General features: G+C 52.4%; 1 protein-coding gene across 2 annotated transcripts; it reads left to right on the top strand.

Moving 5' to 3' along the window:
• Positions 1-373: 373 nt before the first annotated feature.
• Positions 374-19150, top strand: TNFAIP8L1 (TNF alpha induced protein 8 like 1). Of its 2 annotated transcripts, XM_070464930.1 has the most exons (3): positions 374-515; positions 802-1789; positions 17388-19150. In XM_070464930.1, the coding sequence occupies exon 3, from the start codon at positions 17393-17395 to the stop codon at positions 17951-17953; it is 561 nt and encodes a 186-aa protein (XP_070321031.1). In that variant the 5' UTR covers positions 374-515; positions 802-1789; positions 17388-17392; the 3' UTR covers positions 17954-19150. The 2 variants fall into 2 exon arrangements, with proteins under 2 accessions (XP_070321031.1, XP_020725414.1); XM_020869755.2 differs by lacking the exon at positions 802-1789.
• Positions 19151-21677: the final 2527 nt, after the last annotated feature.

The following is a 21677-nucleotide window of genomic DNA, read 5'->3' as shown; positions in this document are numbered from 1 at the left end:
GGAGAAAGGGGCAGTCCCAGAGCCACACAGTTGTTGTTTTTCTTTCTGGCTCGCTTTGTCTCCATGATCCTCATATCTCTGTTTTTGACTCTAAGTCTCCTTCCTCTCCTTTCTTGGACTGGCCCCGGGGTTGGCCTCTCCCCTGGCATCCGGTCCCTTTCGTGATTCCGGAGGAATCCCCCGAGCCGCCTGGCCCCGCCCCAGGCCCCACCCCCACCGCGAGGCGATCTGCTCCCATTGGACTCTTCGTACACCGCCCGCGCTGCCATTGGCTGAGCCTACGTCCTCGCTCGCCCCCACCTCCGCCGGCCCCACGGCGGTCCTTTCCTGGAGGGCGGGGGCGGGGCGGGGCCGCACAGAAGGGCGGGGCAATTGGAGGGCGGGACCGAGCTTCCTGCCCCGCCCCGCCGGGTCCCAGTCCTCAGGCACGAGTCTCGCAGCCACAGCAACGGCCTCTCAGAGGCGGCCGGACAGAACCTCGACGGTCGAATCAACGACTGAATCCCAGAGAACAGGTAAGCGAGCGGTGCTGGGGCGCCCCGCATCTCAGCATACCTCGGGGGCCACTTGGTCTCTCTGTTTCAGTCGCTCCCTCTGCTCTGACAACCCCCCTTCAATCAGAATTCCTGCCTCAGTTTCCATCTCCCTCTCTGTTTCTCCCTTTCCCTCTGTCTCTCTTGCTCTGTGGGTCAGGGGAGGCGGACTGGATCTGATCTGCCTCCCCCCACCCCCCGCATGGGTAGTGCTCTGAGACCAGAGCACACCCAACAAGAACTCTGATGGACTCTGCCCGTTTCACAGTGCAGGGCGCCAGGTCCCAGGGCCAGATATCAGAGCCAGGAGGGCATTCCAGGTGTGGGCAGCCAGGCCAAAGACGTGGAGGTGAGGATGTGTGTGACTTCTGGCTGATCCAGGCAGCTGAGGGCGTCCGGAGCCAGGCCCACCCAGACTGGCCACCTGGGAGTTCCCCAATAGCCTGAAGCCTTGGGCTCAGTTTTGTCAGCTGTGAACTGGGGCTTCGTCACTGAGGTAATTGGTAGTTGACCTGACCCAGATCTGTGTGCATAACCACCCCCTCTATCCTGGGGGGGCTCAGCTGGAGGAGGGGCAGCCCCATCTGTAAACAGGCCTCTGAGGTTACTTCCTGAGCAGGTTTCAGCCCAGCTGGGGGAAGTGAACGTCCTGGGTTTGGGGGTGTGTGGGTAGCATGGGTGAGGGCAGTTCAGCCCAGTGGTTGGGGAGCTTGGAATTTGGAATCAGACAAACCAGAGTTCCTGCTCGGCTGCTCACCACCAGTACCTTGAACAAGTTGATTCCATTCTCCCAGCTTCAGTTTCCTGTCTGAGGGACATAACAACCCCCCCCAGGGGTGAGGGCAGCTTGCAGGATTAAATGCAGGAACATGGGTCTTGCGTGTCTCTCCCCTGATCCCCACCTCCTCCTTCTCATCCCCCTCACTCACTCTGCTCCAGCCACACAGCCGCCACACTCCACAAACGCACCAGGCACTCTCCCGCCTCAGGGTCTTTGCAGGAGCTCTTCCCTCTACCTGAATGCCAGGTGCCCAGGAGCCAACTTTAAAAAATAACAAGTTGCTAGATGGGCCGGGCCAAGGGCCGGCGGGGCCAGGGCTGGGCAGCTGGGTGGCTGGGAGGGGCGGAGGAGGAGCCGACCCAGGGACGCTGTACCTATGGAAACCAGAACAAAGAACTGTCGTCCCAGCCACAGGAACACCTGGGCTGAGCTTCTCCCACTTGGCAGGCGTGGTGGCCTGGGACGCCAGTGGTGGGTGAGTGCCCAGATCTCTTGAGGGAGGCAAATTGGGGACTCAAACCCCACTCTGATGGAGGGTGGGGGTTCCTAAGTTAAAAGACCAGTCAGGCAGGCCCCGTGGAGGCCCCATGGTATCCCCTTCTGCTGTGTGGTCTTAGGCAGGTCAGGGGCTGCCTGAGCCTCAGTTTCCTCACCTGAGACCTGGGGAGGGGAGGGGCCTTTTGGTTGCTTGGTGATCTGATGTGATGGGTTCAGAAGGCCTCAATGTCCCTGTCTGTCAAATGGGGCCACAACAAGGGTGCCTAGGACATAACTCCTGCTATTGTCATGGAAATAGCTCCAGAGGCAGGTGCTAAAGAATGACTCATGCTTGTGCAGGTGTTACAGACTGAGATGACCTAGAGACAGGCAGGACTTGGCCTTACAGAGAACTCGGGCTTTCACCCCAGAATCCGCCACGTATACGCCTCCATCAGATAACTTCCTCCAGCGTCTCACCACGTGAGGCACTCAGGACTGGTCTTGGCATCCTCTGGCCAAGTCCTTGGGATCTTCCAAGGCTCCATCCTGCAGGTCTCACTCTTCCCTTCTGTCCAAAGGGGCGGTGGAGGTTGGGGCGTGTCCACCCGAAGAAACCCTTCCAGAAGTGTTCATGCTTTGCTTCTATGTGACCTTAGGATATCTGTCTTTCTCTTTGCCTCAGTTTCCCTGGCTGGATAGTGGGGGCCCTTGGACAACATCTCTGACTTTCTGGCACTGAAAGGCCATCTATTCATTCAACAACCTGGTTCTGGGTGCTTACTGTGAGCCAAGCCTGGTGCAGGGTGCCCAGAACCCAGCAATGACCCAAGTCCATGTGGTGCACCCCTCCATGCCCCCCGGATTCAGCTCACATTCATCCAGAGAAAGTCATTAGGCTTAGCTGTAATTGCATGAAGGACTGGAGAGGCAGATGGATGGGGAAGTTAGTTGAGATGGGGAATTTTAGAGGGACTCCTGAGGAAGTGACATTTGAATTGAAGCTCAATAGCAAGAAATAAATAGCCATGCAGAGACGAGGGGCAATCCAGGCAGAGGGCACAACCCATGCAAAGGCCCTGGGGCAGCACCAGGCTCCATGTGCTGGCGGAACAACCAGGAGGCCTGTGTGTCAGGAGCAAAGTGAGTGAGGGAGAGAGAGGAAGGAGGGGAGGGCAGGGAGGGGACGGAGTAGGCCGTGCATGGCCTTGTGGGGCCCAGGAGGACTTGGGATTTTACTTTGAGGGAGGTGGGAGCCCTGAAGGGCTGTGGGCAGAGGAAGGGAGGACTCAGGTGTTCACCGGCGCCCTCTGGCGGCTTCTCCGGAGAGGAACCCGGACCGGGGACGAGGACCAGAGACAGGATGGAGGCTGCGGAGAGGTGAGAAGTGGGTGGAGCCGGGACTCTAAAGGGCTGTGTCCACAGTCCTGCCAGGTGACCCTCGAACCTCTGCCACTTGCTGTTAAAAATCAACCTGAGTCCCAGCCTCTCCTGTCCTCTGCAGTGGGGTGGGCTTCGGTCTCCCAACATTCATTTTTGCCCATCCGTTCTTTACCTCCAACCCCCGTCCCTCGCCCAATCCCTGCTCTTTCTTCAGTGGAGATCTGACCACCATGGGAAGTGTCCCAGTTCTTGCCGCAGTCTGGCAGGCAGGCAGACCCTGCCCATCTTTGGGGTGGCCCCCGAAGGCTCTGGGAAACCCGGTTTGAGAACCACTGGTATACCCTCCCCAACCCCCACCTCAGACAAACAGGTAGCCCCCAGCCCCGCTTTCTCCATATCCAAATGGGCGCCAGATGTGAGGTCTGAGTGATGGTTGATAAAGGGCTGGAAGCATCGGGTACCCTGGTGTTGGCTGGAAGCAGCAGGTGCTCTGGTGTTAGCGGAGAGTATGGAATGGGAACAAGGACCATGGGGCATTTACCATGGCGAGCAGAGACCTGGAGCCCCCTGCCACCCAACCCCACCCCAGGCTGCCCTGGGCCCCTACAGCCAGAGCTGAGGGAGAAAGGTGGGGCAGCAGCCCTGGCCCCGCTGAGCGGGCCCATCAATTATTGATGCCCTTTGTTGGGACATGAAGAATTCATGTGGAGGGCAGGCTGCTTCGTGGACCAGTGGCATGCCTTAGCCGGCCTCACCCCAATCATCAGAGTCACATGCTGTATTGTTGGGAATTTTGCCACCCAGTTGTTAATATCCCTGTTATTAAAAATGACAGACTGTCAATAAAACTGGAAGAAAAAATAAATTTAAAAAAAATGACAGGCTGTGAACTTATAGTCAAATACATTATGTTTAAAACAAAGGTATGGATGGGAATTCCCTGGCGGTCCAGTGGTTAGGGTTCCCAGCTTTCACTGCAGGGGACCCAGGTTCCATCCCTGGTGGATAAATGAATGGCACAAGCTGCATGGCACTGCCAAAAAGAAGAAAAACACCCACAGAGCTATAGAATACTGTCCGTCCATAAAAAGGAGTGAAGGGCTGACACTCATTACAATGCTGATAAACCTTGAAAACTGGATGCCCAGTGAGAGAAGCCAGACGCAGAAGGACACAGAGTGTGTGATTCCATTTATATGAAAAAACAGGCAAATCCATGGAGATGGAAAGTAAACTAGTGGTTGCCAGGGCCTGGGGGAGGGGATGGGGAGTGACTGCTAATGGGGATGGGGTTTCTTTATTATTATTATTATTAATTTATTTATTTAAAAAGGGACTTCCCTGGTGGTCCAGTGGTTAAGAATCTGCCTTGTAATGCAGAGGACACTGGTTTGATCTCTAGTCCAGGACGATCCATATGCCTCAGGGCAACTAAACCCCTGCACCACAGCTACTGAGTCAGCTCTCCAGAGCCTGTGAGTGGCAACTACTGAAGCCTGAGCACCTAGAGCCTACGGGCCCCACCAAGAGGAGCCACCGCAGTGAGAAACCCATGCCCTGCAACAAAGAGTAGCCCCTGCTTGCCGCAACTAGAGAAAGCCCAGGTGCAGCAATGCAGACCCACCATTCCTTCCCCCCAGATAAGAATAATAAATAAAATATATAGATATTTTATTTACTGGGTTGCAATAGGATCTCTGAACTTTGTTGTGGCTTACAGACTCTTACATACCATGCATGCAGGATCCAGTTCCCTGAGCAGGGATCGAACCTGGGTCCCATTCTTGGAATCTTAGCCACTGGACAACCAGGGAAGTTCAAGGGATGGGGTTTCTTTCTGGAGGGATGAGAATGTTTCCGAATTAAATAGTGGTGATGGTTACCCAGGTCAGTGAATATATAAAACCCACTGAATTGTACACTTTAAAAGCATGGATTTGATGGTATGTGACTTAAATACTTCAAAATAACTTATAAAAAAGCAAAGGTCATAAATGGTCAAAAATCCTAACTTTCAGGACTCCCTTGGTGGTCCAGTGCTTAAGACTCTGACCTTCCAATGAAGGGGGCACAGGTTCCATCTCTGGTCTGGAAACTAAGATCCCGCATGCCAGGCAGTGCAGCCAAAAAAAGAAAAAATATATCCTTTCTAATTATTTTACTGCATTGCACAATGACCTCTATGCTCTCGAGGTTATTTCTGTTTGGTGGAAATGGTGAGCAGTTCGTTCCAACTCCGTGGTCAAGTTGGAAGCTTGAAACTGGCCATGGCAAGAGAATTTACACCATGGATATTGGCAGATGCTACAAATCAGGGTTTGATGTATTGTTCAGCCATCCTCTAATCCAGAGGCTGGCCAGCCTTTTTCTATAAAGGGCCAGATAGTAAATATTTTTGGCTTTGCAAGCCATGTGGCCTCTGCTGCCTCTATTCAAGGCTGTGCTTTGATATGTATACAAGTGGGCATGGCTGAGTGCCAACAAAACTTTACAAAAACAGGCAGCTGGCCAGAGTTTGCCACCCCCAGTATAATTCCAGGTAATGTCAATAAAGAAAATTAAATGTTAAAGGGTGGTGTGTCTCTAGTTGCTTGCTTTCGAATAGCACAAAAAAACCTTGAGGGGGGATATTCCCTCACATTGGAAAACCACTGTTGGATTCTGCAAAAAAAAAGTCACTCACTTGGCCAATGAGTAAGTGAAGTCCAAGTTTTCTCTTCTCATATGAAAGAGAAGATCCAGAGACATCCATGTCAGAACTGCTTTCATTTATCCATAGCAACCATAGATTGGCTTTTGGTACCAGTTTTACAACTGGGCTTCCCTGGTGGCTCAGCGGTAAAGGACCCGTCTGCCAATGCAGGAGACATGGGTTCGATCCCTGGGTCAAGAAGATACCCTGGAGGAGGAAATGGCAACCCACTCCAGTATTCTTGCCTGGGTAATCTCATGGACAGAGGAGCCTGATGGGCTGTATGTAGACCATGGAGTCACAAAACAGACACGACTTAGCGACTAAACACCACCACCACCACCAGTTAGGCAAAACTCACTGAGAAATTTATCAAGCATCAATTGGCTGCGTGAAATTTACAATGAGGTTTGCTATTTTCTTAAGTTGCACGGTGCACATCCTTTATGTCAGTAAAGTTTATGGAAAACATACGTATGTACCTACATGCCTACATCCTCCCCCCCCCCCCCGCCCCCCGGAGAGCTGATGGCTAAGAACTTTGCAGCAGGTGGTGAATGGAATGAGATGTAGCGTTCCCAGTGCACCTGGGGAGGAGTGGGGCCCCTGGGAGTCGGAGTGGAATCCCCATCACCCCCACGCCCAGCGTCCAGCACCGGGAATGTGTGGGTGGAGAGGCCACCCCCACCTGGTGGAGACCCCGAGGCTGGACCATGCTTAGCATGTTGCAGGGACAGTGAGAGAGGAGATGAAGTGGGGAAGGTCACTGATGGGGCAGAGGTGGGGGTTGGCCCTCCCCCAGAGTTTGGGGACTGAAAGGATTGGGAGGAACAGATCTGCCGGGCCGAGTGCCCTTCCCCTCTGGGAGGGCTCACATAGAGTCCTGCCTCCCCGCCTCTGCCTGGGCAAGGAAAGGATGCTGTCATGTCTAGAGCAACCTGAGGCTCCAGGTCAATGTCTGGTCAGTTTAGGGGACTGTCCAAAATGGGGACAGGGACAAAGGTCAGAGCCGAAGAGAGAAAGTGGGGTTGGCAGAAGGCAAAAGTCTGAGGCAGGGATGGAGGCCAGGGTTCTGGGAAGAACATGGAGTATAGGAGTTGACAGAGTCAGAGATTCAGCAACTGGACACACATTTCACAGATGGGAAAGCTGCCCTCGGGGGCTGGGGCTGGTCTGGGGTCTTGGTGGGGAGACCTCAGAGCTGTGGGAGACTTGGACGGTGGGCTCCTAGGAGGCTGGGGTCCGGTCTCCTCTCTGCACTGCCGTGCCCCAGGGCCTTTGTACCTGCTGTCCCCTCTGCCTGGCTCATCTTGCCTCAGGCCCCGCCCTTCCAGTCCCAGCTACAGGGGCTCCCCCTCCAGGAAGACTTCCTGACCGCTGGCCTAGGTCACCTGCTGTCCCTGGCTGTCACTGCCCCCCACCCAGGCCTTAACTGTCTCTGAAATTATCCTGTTTATTCCACATTCATTGGTTCCTGCTGTCTCCTCCTCCCAGCAGGGGTGACCCCTCTTAGGCGGCTGTTCTGGAAATTTGGAGGGCTTTTTCCCCTACTTGTGATAATAACAGGATGTACTTGCATTTCAGGGGCAGGGGCCAGGGACACTAGGCATCCAGCTATGCTCAGGGCAGCCCCTCAGCCCACAACTTCCTAATGTCCTGCCAGAAATGTAAACCAATGACCAGGAGTTTTAATTTTCAATGAACATATCTGAAATGCAACTCCTGGGCAAATCAGGGGAAGATGGAGTTTTGGTCTGTTTGTTTGTTTGTTATGTTTTTGTATTATGGTACAAGTCACATAATATAAATCATACTATTTTAACCACGATTAACTTGTACATTTCAGTGGTACTAAGTACATTCACGTTGTGTGTAACCGTCACCATCATCTGTCGCCCGAATCTTTCACTTTCCTAAACTGAAACTCAGTCCCCATTAAACACTAAATCCCCATTCTGCTCCCCACCTCCCTACCCCATGGCCCCTGGCATCGACCAATGTACTTTCTATGAATTTGACTATTCTAGGCATAATGGAGTCAAACAGTATTTGTCTGCACCTGATGTATACTGGAATGCATTTTTAAGGTTAACCTGCAATATGTCCTACAAACAGATGGTACCTTTGGAGTTCTTTCTGTGATAGAAGTTTGTATCTACATGTTCACTGCAATGCTCCATTAAGGGGCAAACCTCTGACAGATTCACTCCGTCATTGAGTGCAGTGGGCCTAAGGTTTTCTTTTTTGAAGATTTCTGTTTTCTTATGTGGACCATTTTCATTTATTTATTTTATAATTTTATTTATTTTTGGCTGTGCTGGGTCTTCGTTGCTGCGGGGGCTTTTCTCTAGTTGCTCTAGTGCTCGGGCTTATTGCAGTGACTTCCCCTGTTGCAGAGGACGGGCCCTGGGGCGCTCGGGCTTCAGTAATTGCAGTCCCCGGGCTCCAGAGCACAGGCTCGATGGTCATGGCTCACAGGTTTAGTTGCTTCGCGGCATGTGGCGTCTTCCCACACCAGGGATCAAACCCATGTCTCCTGCATTGGCAGGCAGATTTGTTATCACTGAGCCACCAGGGGAAGCCCTTAAAGTCTTTGTTGGAATTTTGTTACAATATTGGTTCTATTTTATGTTTTGGGGTTCTTTTTTGGCCATGAGACATGTGGGGTCTTAGCTCCCCAGCTAGAGGTTGAACCCACATCTCCAGGATTAGAAGCAGAGTCTTAACCACTGGACCACCAGGGAAGTCCCAATGTATTTATCATTTTTTAAAAATTATTTATTATTTTTGGTTTTGCCTTTGTTGCTGTGTGGGCTTTCTCTAGTTGGGGCAAGCAGGGGCTGCTCTCTAGTTGAGGTATGCAGGCTTCTCCTTATGGTGGCTTCTCTTGTTGCAGAGCATGGGCTCAGGACACACAGGCTTCAGTAGTTGGGGCTCGTGGGCTCAGCAGTCGCAGCGCTCAGGCTCTAGAACACAGGCTCATAGCTGTGGCACATGGGCTTAGTTGCTCCCAGATCAGGGATCGAACCTATTTCTCCTGCGTTGGCAAGCAGATTCTTTACCACTGAGACATCAGGAAAATCCTATTTAACATGTTTAAAGTGAGGCATTATACATATATATATATATATATAGGCTTCCCTGGTGGCTCAGCGGTAAAGAATCCGCGTGTCAATGCAGGAGATGCTGGTTTGATTCCTGGGTTGGGAAGATTCCCCTAGAGAAGGAAATGGCAATCCACTCCAGTATTCTTGCTTGGGAAATCCCCTGGACAGAGACACCTGGTGGCTTATAGTCCAGGGTGTCACAAAGAGTCAGACACGACTGAGTGACTGAACAACAAATATATAGTAAGGGGCACAAAGGTATAAAATATGTCCACTGGATATAGGTGCAATGAGTGTTCAGCTTGATGATGTAAAATTCACGTATTGTAAATTCACTAAAGTGTTCACATCCCAAAACATTCTTCAACTGCCAAAAGACATCCTGTCTCCATTAGCAGTCACTCCCCATTCTGTGCTCCCCAGCCCCTGACAACAGGAACCCACTCTCTGTGTCTGTGGATCTTCCTGTTCTGGACGTTTCCTGTCAGTGGAATCACACCCTGTGTGTCCTTCTGTGTCTGCGTCTCTCACTGAGCATTGTGTCCTCAGGGTCCATCCATGTGGTAGCGAGTGTCAGGGCTTCACCGCTTTTCAGGGCTGAGTGATGCTCCCGTGTGTGGAGGGACCACATTTATTTGTCCATCTATATGTGGGTGGGTGTTTGTGTCATTTCCATGTTTTGGCTAGTACAAATGTGCTGCTATCTATGCCCATGTGTGTTTACGTTTTTATGTGAACATATATTTTCATTTCTTGGGGGGGGGCTGATGCTTAGGAGCGGAATTGCTGGGCGATGGGGTAACTGTGTTTGTTCGAGGACCTGCCAGAAAACTGTTGCCCACGGTAGCTGCACCATCTTCTGTTTCTCCCAGCCTCGGATGAGGGCCTGTTTCCCCCAGCCTCGCCAGCCCTGCTTCTTGTCTCTATTTCTGGCAGCAGCCACTCTTGTGGGGTGACGTATTATATTATTACGAGCCCGACTTCCATTTTCCTCCTAGCCAGTGATGTTGAGCATCCTTTCACCTGCTTATCGGCCATTTATATACCATCTTTGGAGAAATGTTAGATTTTTTTTTAACTGAGATCTAATTCATACACCATAAAGTTCACCCCTTGAAAGTCGACAATTTGCTGGGTTTTAGTGTATTCACATTGCTTTGCAGCCACCCAGCTCGATGACTTTTTACATTCATGTAGACCCAGATCGAGGCCCAGAACTGGAAACACTCCAGGGACTCCCCTGGTGGCCCAGTGGCTAAGATGCCCAACTGAAAACGCTGGGGGCACAGGTTCTCTCCCTGTTTGGGGAACTAGGGTCCTGCATTCTGTGTGGCATGGCAAAAAAAAAAAAATTTGTTTTTTTTTAAAGAAATATTCCAGAGTTTGCCTGTACAATCCTGCTCACTGTTCTCACCACCTATTAATTTTATTTTTATACTGGCGGGTGGAGATAAGACAGTGCCGCCTGTGGACTCTTGTTTCAGGGAAGTGAGGGCACGCAAATTATTTTGGAACAAGGAGGTGGCATGGGGTCTAGCAGGCCGGGATCCCTGGGGAGGTGGGGACCCAATCTCTTTTGGTCCAGGTATAGAATCTGCCTAATGAGCAGGAGAACCAGGTTCGATCCCTGGGTCAGGAAGATCCCCTAAAGGAGGAAATGGCAACCCACTCTAGTATTCTTGCGTGTGAAATCCCCTAGAAAGAGGAGCCTGGCGGGTTACAGTCCATGGGGTCACAAAGAGTCAGACGCGACTGAAGCGACTTAGCACACACACATTCCCAGCTGGTGCTCTATAAACACTCATTGAGGACCTGAGTGAGCGTCCCAGCCGAGCCCTGGAAGCTTCATCGGGCATTTCTGGCTCGTGACGATAGTGGGGTGATCTGGCCTTGGGTCCGCTGGGCAGTCCCTGGGAAGGCCCTGCCCCCGCCAGGCCCCTCCCGCTGGCCTGCCCTTGGACCTGGATGAGCACAGCTGGCAGGAAGGAAGGCTGGGGTCTATTTTGGTCCCCAGAGTGCTCCCCTGGGAAAGCAGTCATCTCCCTGTCTGGCTGTTCGGAGGGGGGCGCGTTTCTGACAGAACAATGGACGGAGGAGAAGAGGGGTGGGCCACCGTGCAGCTGGGCTAGTCCAGGTGTCACAGATCTGGGGACTGGCCCGAGGGGCTAAGAGTGTGGAGTCTCCCACTCCATCCCCACCCCTCTTCCTCCTATGCTTGGCAGGGTGGGGGTCGGGCAGCGCTGCTGCTGTGGGCCCAGGCTCTTCCTGAAGCCAGTAAATAGGACCAGCCTCCCCTCTGAACCAACATGCACAAGCTCAGGACTTGCAGACGGGAAGGTCAAGGCCCAGAGAGGGGCAGAGCCCTGCCTGGGGCCACACAGTAACGGAACAGGGCAGAAAGACCTGAGCGCCAGGGTTCTTGGGATCCAGGGAAAGCCCTTCTCCTCGCTCTGAGACTCAGTTTGTCCATCTGTAAACTGGGGGACCCAGGGTGTTGGGAGTTCCCTCCGGGTTTCAATGTCTGCAGACATCCCCCCCTTATTCATTCGCAAACACTGAGTGCCTGCTGAGTACCAGGCCCCAGGCTGGCCACTAGAGCAAGAAACATACAGCCCCTGCCCACGCCGTCAGGCCTGGTGTGACAGACACTGAAACCAAGTGCTCAGGACTGCAATGGAGGACGGACGCCGGGGAAACATGGGAGCCACGGGGGCACCCGGCACAGCCTGGGACATCCGGAAGTCTTCCGGGAGGAGGTGACAGTCACTCTGAGACTTGAATGAGGAGCAGGAGTTTACAGGTGATGAGACCAGGAGGGGTCCACATAGAGGGAACAGAATAGAATGCCCTAGGGACTTCCCTGGCGGTCCAGTAGTTAAGACTCTGTGCTTCCAATGCAGGGGGTATGGATTTGATCCAGGTTGGGAAACTAAGATCCCATATGCCACCTAGTGTGACCAAAAAGAAAAAAAGAATAGAATGTTCTAGAGAAATTGGTGAGACGGCATCCTTGCTGAGAACATAGCGGAGAAATAGGTCTGTTCAAAGAGCTACAGGACACAGAGCCTGAAGGTCAGAAGTCGGGACAGTGGTCCAGCCTCTTGCACAGGGAAATCTCACAGCCTGGGGGGCCCTCAGGTTGGCCACAAGTTTCTGTCCTGAGATGGAGTCAGTTCTCCATCTTGACAGTCACCATCCTCCATTTTACAGATGGGGAAACTGAGGCATAGGGCAGTTATGTTGCTTGGCCATGTGGTCAGAGCCAGGAACAAGCCCCAGATATCAGGGCTGGTTTTGTCACGGGGGATATCTCCCAGCCCCCCAAGACTGAGGGTGACTCCCAGGCATCAGCTAGGTAGCTGGGGTGCAGAGAGGGTGGGACAGGCGGTCCCTGTGTTGCTGTGTGGCCTTGGGGAAATGGCTAAGCCTCTCTGAGCCTGGTCTGAGCCATTCTGCAAATGGGCAGCCAGCTCAGTACAACATCAGGCAGAAGTGATGAAATAGGCACCGGCCACTGCTCAGGGCCTGCCATGTGATGCTGAGTCACCCGCACCCCGCTCCGGCCCCAGCCTGTGGACAGGGTCTGGGACTGGTGTAGGGGGCAGGGAGGCCCGGGTCATTCATCACCAGGCCTGTCCTGACCTCTGTGGGCAGCAAGAGGGCGGCTGAGGGTTGGGACTCCTCCCAGCGTCTGAGCTCACACAAAGAGGGGCTTTGTGGGGGCTCCCATGGCTGAGTGGGCACCCACATGGCATTCCTGGTCTGGCTGGCCTGCAGCTGGGGTGGCGGTGGATTCTGACCAGAGCCTGGGGCAGCAGTGGGGGAGGGCTGGGGGTGGGCCTCAGGCTCCCTCATTCATTGGGCAGATACTTCTGGAGTCTCCAGAAACAGAGTGGATAGGGAATCAGGCCATAATCTCCCCTGGGGCCTGTGGTGACGCAGACCACTGAGGCAGCAAAGCCAGAGTGTGGAGCAGGGATGGGGGATGCCTGGGGTGCTGGGTGACTCATAGGAGGTGCCTCACTGTCAGTTTGGCTATTCAGGGATGGCTTCCCAGAGGTGGTGTTCAGGCTGAGCTGAGGGATGAAGCTGCCAGGGGAAGAGGCAGGGGCTTGGAGGCCAGGGCTTTGGGGCATATATATGAGTCCACCAAGGAAGAGGCAGGGGTTTGGGGGCTAAGGTATTGAGGGATGTATAGGAGTTCACCAGGGAAGAGGCAGGGACCCAAATGGAGTGTGGGGCTTGGTCTCAAGAGCCGTGAGGAGCTTCCAGCTGGTTCTTAGAAGGAAAGGACTATGCCCAGATGTGCAATTTAGGAAGAATTCTGGTGCTGAGGGGGAGGCTTCAGAGCCTGGGAAATCTGGAAGATGGCCATGGCAGGAAGGACATAAGGGACAGGCAGAGGTCCAGGCTTCTGCAGTCGGAGGCGTGGTTGCTGTTCCAGGAGCACCAGCCTGCCACTCACCTCGGCCACCTGCCCGGTCCTTTCCTGGGCGGAAGCTGATGCATGTCAGTGTTTCTGTATCAGAGGAGTCATCAGAACACTGTGCTTCCCAAAACCCCACAAATGGCCCTGGGGAACCCCCACCCAGCTGCTGCCCCCCTGACTCATCTAGGGCCAGACTAAGGCCTCAGGGGTGTCTGCTGTAAACTCATGGGGCTGGGGAGATGGGGGGCTGCTAACTGCGCTCCTCCCCCACCCTGAACAGCCTGAGGCGGGGGCTGGGACCCTGTCTCCTGGAGCTGTGGAGTGAGGCCAGGACCCCCTGTGCTCACGCAGCCTGAGCCCTTCTCAGCTCAGAGCAAGGCTACAGTGGGTTTGTGAGGCTGGAGCCAGGGCCCACACGTAGTGGGATTCAGAAAGCCCTACTCATTAATATCCAAAATATATAGTCAGTTCATACAACTCAGTAACAGAAAAAACAAACATCCCAATCAGAAAATGGACAGACCTAAATAGACATTTCTTCAAAGACATACAGATGGCCAATAGGCACAAGAAAAGATGCTCAACATCACTAATAGAAGAGAAATGCAAATCAAAACTACAGTGAGGTATCACCCCACACCTCTTAGTTCAGTTCAGTTGCTCAGTCGTGTCCAACTCTTGGTGACCCCATAGACTGCAGCACGCCAGGCTTCTCTGTCCATCACCAACTCCCAGAGCTTACTCAAACTCATGTCCATTGAGTCGGTGGTGCCATCCAACCAACTCATCCTCTGTCATCCTCTTAGAATGGCCATCGTTAAAAAGTCTATAAATAACAAATGCTGGACAGGGTGTGGAGAAAAGGGAACCCTTTCATACTATTAGTGGAAATGGAAATTGGTGCAGTCACTATGGAGAACAGTATGCAGGGTCCTCAAAAACCTAAAAAGAGCACTGCCAGATGATCTAGCAATCCCACTCCTGGGCATATACCTGGACAAAACTCTAACTCAGAAAGATACGTGCACTCCTATGTTAATAGCAGCACTATTTACAATAGCCAGGACATGGGAGCAACCTAAATGTCCATCAACAGATGAGTGGATAAAGATGTGGTGTGTATATATATATAATGGACTACCATTCAGCCATAAAAAGAATGAAATAATGCCATATGCAGCAACATGGACGGACCCAGAGATTCTCATACTAAGAGGACTAAGTCAGAGAAAGACAAATACCATATATGATATCACTTATATGTGGAACCTAAAGTATGGCACAAATGAACTTATCTACGAAACAGAGATACCAAAGGAACATTTAGAGATACCAAGGGAACATTTCATGCAAAGATGGGCACAAAAAAGGACAGATCTGGTATGGACCTAACAGAAGCAGAAGATATTAAGAAGAGGTGGCAAGAATACACAAGAGAGCTATACAAAAAAGATCTTTATGACCCAGATAACCACGATGGTGTGATCACTCACCTAGAGCCAGACATCCTGGAATGCGAAGTCAAGTGGGACTTAGGAAGCATCATTACAAACAAAGCTAGTGGAGGTGATGGAATTCCAGTTGAGCTATTTCAAATCCTGAAAGATGATGCTATGAAAGCGCTGCACTCAATATGCCAGCAAATTTGGAAAACTCAGCAGTGGTCACAGGACTGGAAAAGATCAGTTTTCATTGCAATCCCAAAGAAAGGCAATGCCAAAGAATGCTCAAACTACCACACAATTCCACTCATCTCACACGCTAGTAAAGAAATGCTCAAAATTCTCCAAGCCAGGCTTCAACAGTATGTGAACTGTGAACTTCAAGCTGGATTTAGAAAAAGCAGAGGAACCAGAGATCAAATTGCCAACATCCGCTGGATCATCGAAAAAGCAAGAGAGTTCCAGAAAAACGTCTACTACTGCTTTATTGACTATGCCAAAGCCTTTGACTGTGTGGATCACAACAAACTGGAAAATTCTTCAGGAGATGGGAATACCAGACCACTTTACCTGCCTCCTGAGAAATCTGTATGCAGGTCAAAAAGCATCAGGTAGAACTGGACATGGAACAACAGACTGGTTCCAAATCAGGAAAGGAATACGTTAAGGCTGTATGTTGTCACCCTGCTTATTTAACTTATATGCAGAGCATATCATGCAAAATGCTGGGCTGGATGAAGCACAAGTTGGAATCAAGATCACCAGGAGAAATATCAATAACCTTAGATATGCAGATAACACCACCCTTATGGCAGAAAGTGAAGAATTCAAGAGCCTCTTGATGAAAATGAAAGAGGAGAGTGAAAAAGCTGGCTTAAAACTCAACATTCAGAAAACTAAGATCATGGCATCTAGTTCCATCACTTCATGGCAAACAGATGGCGAACATGGAAACAGTGACAGACTTTATTTTGGGGGCTCCAAAATCACTCCAGATAGCGACTGCAGCCATGAAATTAAAAGATGCTTGCTCCTTGGAAGAAAACCTATGACCAACCTAGACAGCATATTAAAAAGCAGAGACATTACTTTGCCAACAAAGATCTGTCTAGTCAAAGCTATGGTTTTTCCAGTGGTCATGTGTGGATGTGAGAGTTGGACTATAAAGAAAGCTGAGCGCCTTTTGAACTGTGGTGTTGGAGAAGACTCTTGAGAGTCCCTTGGACTGCAAGAAGATCCAACCAGTCCATCCTAAAGGAAATCAGTCCTGAATATTCTTTGGAAGGACTGATACTGAAGCTGAAGCTCCAGTACTTTGGCCACCTGTTGCAAGAACTGACTCACTGGAAAAGACCCTGATGCTGGGAAAGACTGAAGGCAGGAGAAGGGGACGACGGAGGATGAGATGGTTGGATGGCATCATCAGCTCGATGGACAAGAGTCTGAGCAAGCTCTGGGAGTTGGTGATGGACAGGGAAGCCTGGCAGTGCTGCAGTCCATGGGGTTGCAAAGATCGGACATAAGTGAGTGACTGAACCGAACTGAATGAAACAGAAACAGACCCACAGACATAGAGAACAGGACTTCCTGGTGGCGCAGTTTAAGAATCTGCCTGCCAGTGCAGGAGACGCAGGTTCAATACCTGATCTTGGAAGATCCCACATGCCACGGAACAACTAAGCCTGTCTGTCACAACTACTGAAGCCTATGCGCCTAGAGCCCAAGCTCAGAAAGGAGAGAAGCCACCACAATGAGAAGTCCTCGATCCAAAACTAGAGAGTAGCCCCCACCTTCTACAATTAGAGAAAGCCCACACAGCAACAAAGACCCACAACAGCCAAAAATAAAGACATAGACAACAGACTTGCAGTTGCAAGTCTGGGATTAGTTGGGAGTTTGGGATTAGCAGGTGCAAAGTATTGTTTACAGAAATGGCTAAACCACAGGTCCTAGGGTATAACACAGGGATCTATATTCTGTAATAAACCATAACAGAAGGCCCTGCCCAGATTTCACCACTACACATTAATTCCTTTAAGAAACAAATTCCCTTAGGTCCCATCATATCTTCAGTGTGAATGTTGTTTGTTTTTACAAGCTTTTCCTAAAAATAGGTTTTGCTATTTGTTCATAAGTTTCTGCATCAGGTCCTCCAACAACTCTGAATTTCCCTTCCCTAGGCCTTGGAGCCTATGATTCCCTCCCCATCTTGTTACCTGTCCTCTTGTCCAGGGCCTTCCTGGGCCTTCTTGATCTGCTCGGGAGTCCCTGCTAAGGGCTCTTGCAGCATCTCCGATGGCGGCACTTGCTGTTTGGTGGAGGGGGGCTGGGGGTGGGGGTGGAAGGGTCTCGAGGTCAGCTCTGCGCACCCAGTACGTCTGTGGAGTGGGCACATGGGCTCCCCTGGGGATAGGCTGGTGGCGTGCGTGCCCATTTCTCCCATGCGGAAGACAGAGGTCGCCAGCATTAGCCGCCCGCCCCTGCAAGGTCCCCACAGCTGGGCACCGCGGGCTGACGGCGGGTCTGTGTGTCTCCCCCCACAGGACAGATGGACACCTTCAGCACCAAGAGCCTGGCCCTCCAGGCCCAGAAGAAGCTCCTGAGCAAGATGGCCTCCCGGGCAGTGGCGTCCGCCTTCATCGACGACACCAGCAGCGAGGTGCTGGACGAGCTGTACCGCGCCACCAAGGAGTTCACCCGCAGCCGCAAGGAGGCCCAGAAGCTGGTCAAGAACCTGGTCAAGGTGGCAGTGAAGCTGGGCGTTCTGCTGCGCGCCGGGCAGCTGGGCTCCGAGGAGCTGGCGCGGCTACAGCGCTTGCGGCAGCAGGCGCGCCGCCTGGCCATGACCGCTGTCAGCTTCCACCAGGTGGACTTCACCTTCGACAGGCGCGTGCTGGCCGCCGCCCTGCTTGAGTGCCGGGACCTGCTGCACCAGGCGGCCGGCACGCACCTAACCGCCAAGTCCCACGGCCGCATCAACCACGTGTTCGGCCACCTGGCCGACTGCGACTTCCTGGCGGCGCTCTACAGCCCCGTGGAGCCCTACCGCTCCCACCTGCGACGGATCTGCGACGGCCTCACCCGGATGCTGGATGAGGACAGCATATGATGACCTCCGACCCCGCTGCGGCTGCCTGCGGGGAGGGGGGGCGGGGCTCGAAGTGGAGCGGAGCTAACCCGTTCCTTCCTGTCTGACTCTGGCCAATCACCCCTCCTCCAACACATACACACCGGTGACTGCAGCTCCAAGGACCTGGGTCCCCTGTCCTCGGGCCCAATCTCACCGGGCTCGGAGCCTGGCTCAGTCTGCCTGTGCCTGCGGCCTCCCCCAGGCACCTGGAGACCTCTGCCTGCTGTGGCACCATCTGAACAATGCCCCTTGAGCCACTGTCTGTACCCCTCAAATCACTGGGTGTCTCTGACAGCTGGGGGCTTCTCACTTAAGTGTTGCTTGGGCTTTTTCATTCCCGCAGAGAGGGTCACAGGGAACCAGGAGGGGGTGTTACAGAGTGAGCTGTCTCACCCTACCCCACCTCCCATTTCCCAGATGGAAGTCCTAACCCCTGGGACCTGTGAATATGACCTGATCTGAAAATAGGGTGATTGCTGATGTGATTGGTTGCAATGAGTTCATATTGGAGCTGGGCGGCCCCTAATCCACATGACTGGGTCCTTTTGAGAAGGGGACATGTGGAGACAGGCTCAGAGGGAGAATGCTATGTGAAGGTGGAGGCAGAGACTGGGCAGATGTATCTACAAGACAAGGAATGCCAAGAGCTGCAAGCCAGCACCAGAAGCTGGGAGAGAGCCTGGGACACCAGCCCGGCCCACACCTTGATGTTGGGCCTTCTGAGCTGAGCAAACAAGCTGCCGTTGTCTCAGTCTCCCAGGCTGGGCACTTTGCTCCACATCTCAGGAAATAAGGCCAGGGAGCCGCGGTGAGAGCTGTGGTGGGCTCAGGCCTACTGGCGAGGATGCCCCTCTGTCTGCTTGGCATCGTGGCCCTGACTCCCAGAAGGGAGGGGTCGGAGGGCACCTCTGATGGGAGGCCGTCGGGAAAGCCATCTTAGACACATGCCTGTTTTTAAAGGATCATTTCATATTTGGGAAACAAGTACACATAAATACTTGTTTTTATAAGACAAGCCTCAGAGACAAAGCTCAACAAACCTTGGCTTTGGCAACACCCGGCAGGTGGGACAATGCTTAACTTGGGGCATGGATGGACACGTGGGGGTGTGGGGGGGGTGTATTTGCAATTTGTTGGTCAGAAGTGGGCATAAGTTTTAAAAGATTGCAAAACCCCGCTGCAGGTCTGGCTGTGTCAGGTTGTTTTGAGCACCCTGGGGGGAGGGAGGAACAGTGTCCATTTCTGTGGAACCTGGTCTGTTTAGGGGAAATGTTGCCAACAGGAGGTCCGCAGGCCATATTAGGTGAGACGATGGGTTTGCTTAGCCTCATTCATTGTTTGAAACATTTGGAATTAGTTGCCAACACCTGAAACCAAGGAGATTGCATGTCCCAATCTATCAATAGATCATGAAAACTCTAGAAAACCTACCTGCACTGCCCACTGGTGAAGCTGCAGAGGTGGCCCGTCTTTGCTCCGCCACAGTCCTCACCACTCCCTTTGGCCTCTCCATGGCATGCTGGGCTGGCTGGTAGATTAGGACCTCAGATCCAGGGCAGCATTTCTGTTTGGTTTCAGCTGCCTTGAAAAAGCCAAAGACTTCCACCCAATAGTCAGCTGTTCCCCTACCTTCCACTTCCAAAGCAAACTTCCCCTCTTCTTGTGTGCCAAGAGACAGATCCTCCAATTCAAGAACAAACGTGTATTTTGATTATACTGAGAAGCTCCAGATGAAATCCTTTGCCCTCTGCTCTGCTGGCTGAAGGACATTCATGTGACAAGGCTTTGGACTTGTTGTCTTGACTCTTTTCATACATTTGAGATTTAATTTAGAAAAAAAAAAAAAAAGGACCAGAACTTCCCTGGTGGTCCAGTGGCTAAGACTCCACCCTTCCAATGCAGGGGGCCCGGGTTCAATCCCTGGTCAGGGTACTAGATCCCACATGCCACAACAAAGACCTGGTGCAGCCAAATAAATAAAATGAATTTTTAAAAAAAGAACCAAAGAGAACTATGTAAATTAAAGCATCTTAGAGCTTTTTCTCACCTGCCCAGGGTTTCTACCTATCAAAAATCAAGGTTGGGGTCTTCCCTGGTGGTCCAGTGGTTGAGAATCTGCCTTCCAATGCAGGGGACACAGCCTCCATCCGCGGTCCAGGAACTAAGATCCCACCTGCTATGGGGCAACTTAAGCTTGAGCGTGGCAATGAAGACTCAGCACAGCCAAAATAAAATAGAAAACAACTCCAGGTTGCACACAAATGTTATAGGTTTGCAGCCTGCTGGCAGGCTTTATTCCTGCTGAGCTTGATGACAGCCTAGCAGTGGTGGCAGAGCTTGGCTTTGGCAGCCCAGAGGTGGCTCGGTCCTGCTCCTCATCGTGACCTGGGGCCAGGCGGCTCTGCTCACCAGGCCCTTGGAGTAAAGGGGAGGCTTCTTTGTGTCCAGAGATGCTCTGCCCTGACCCGCTACATCACGCCCACCACTCTGCATCTCTGCCAGCACTCAGGATGTGGAAGTGGTAAGTGATTCCCAACTGACTATACAAAAATCAATATTCCTCTTGGCTGGGGTCTAGCCCTCACGCAGCTCAGGGCCCAGGGAGCACCACTGCCTCTGCCTGTGTCCCGCTGCCTAGTTTCTGCAGGCAGCCCCGGGCAAGCATCTCCCGGGCCCTGTTGAGACCTGCAGGTTGCCATGCTCGGTGGAGCGAGCATCCCCTAGGACATGTGTGCGTCCAGAGCTGCTCTGGACTTGTGTGCTGTCCAGGGGGCGACAGGACAGAGGACAAGATGGTTGGATGGCATCACCGAATCAACAGACGGGAGTTTGAACAAGCTCCAGGAGATGGTGAAGGACAGAGAAGCCTGTCATGCTGTGGAACATGGAGTCGGACATAACTGAGCAACTGAACAAAAAAAGAGCTGCTCCTGAAGAGGTACAGGTCGTGTGCACTTGATCGCTGAGGCTGCTGGTTCTTTCCTCAAGTCCTGTGGGCCCAAGGTCCCTATCAGGTATTACTGGTTCTGAGCACAGCTGTTTTTCTTGCTTGCGCCTCCCTTGGAATGGCTCCTACACCAGTAGCGCTGGAGCCCTGGGGCTGGACCCCATGCCCTTGGTCAGCCGGCTTCTTCTCTGGCTGGCGGGGTTCCAGCAGCACCTGACTCCTTGATCACACGAGGGGCGGGCCAGGTGAGTGACAGACACAGAGAGGCCTCAGCCAGCCCAACGTGTGGTGATTCTGATCATCAAGGACCCAATTCATAGCCACAGGTTTCTTTCCTCCTGGTCAGAGACCAGGCAGACAGTCCACTGGGGGTCAGACTCCCAGGCCCTGCTGCTAGGGCTGGCTGAGGCACTTGGGGATTTCATTTATTTATTTTTGTTTGCCTGTGGGTGTTTCATTATTTTTTTTAAGTCACCGAGTTTGCAATCCAGCTTCAAAAAAATTAGCAAAGCCAACTATAGGGTGCAGAACAGTTGGTCTGGGAACTTCCCTGGTGGTCTAGTGGTTAAGACTCCACACATCCAAAGCAGGGGACGCTGGTTCAATCCCTGGTTGGGAAAGTAAGATCCCACATGCCATGCCAAAAATAAAAAGAGCCAGGCTTCCCCAGTGCGTTCCTCTTCGGCTAGGAGTGGCCCCACAGGTGAGGCCATGTGAGGCTTGTTGAGGCTGCCTCGGGTCCGGCACGTCTGCGCC

Source organism: Odocoileus virginianus, chromosome 3 (assembly GCF_023699985.2).
Source record: "Odocoileus virginianus isolate 20LAN1187 ecotype Illinois chromosome 3, Ovbor_1.2, whole genome shotgun sequence".
NCBI lineage: Eukaryota > Metazoa > Chordata > Mammalia > Artiodactyla > Cervidae > Odocoileus > Odocoileus virginianus.
The sequence above is the reverse complement of the archived record's forward strand: the minus strand, read 5'-3'. Positions and strand labels throughout refer to the sequence as shown.

Bases quoted from the DNA above. Each gene is read 5' to 3' on its own strand.
- TNFAIP8L1 (XM_020869755.2), top strand. From the start codon at position 17,393: ATGGACACCTTCAGCACCAAGAGCCTGGCCCTCCAGGCCCAGAAGAAG.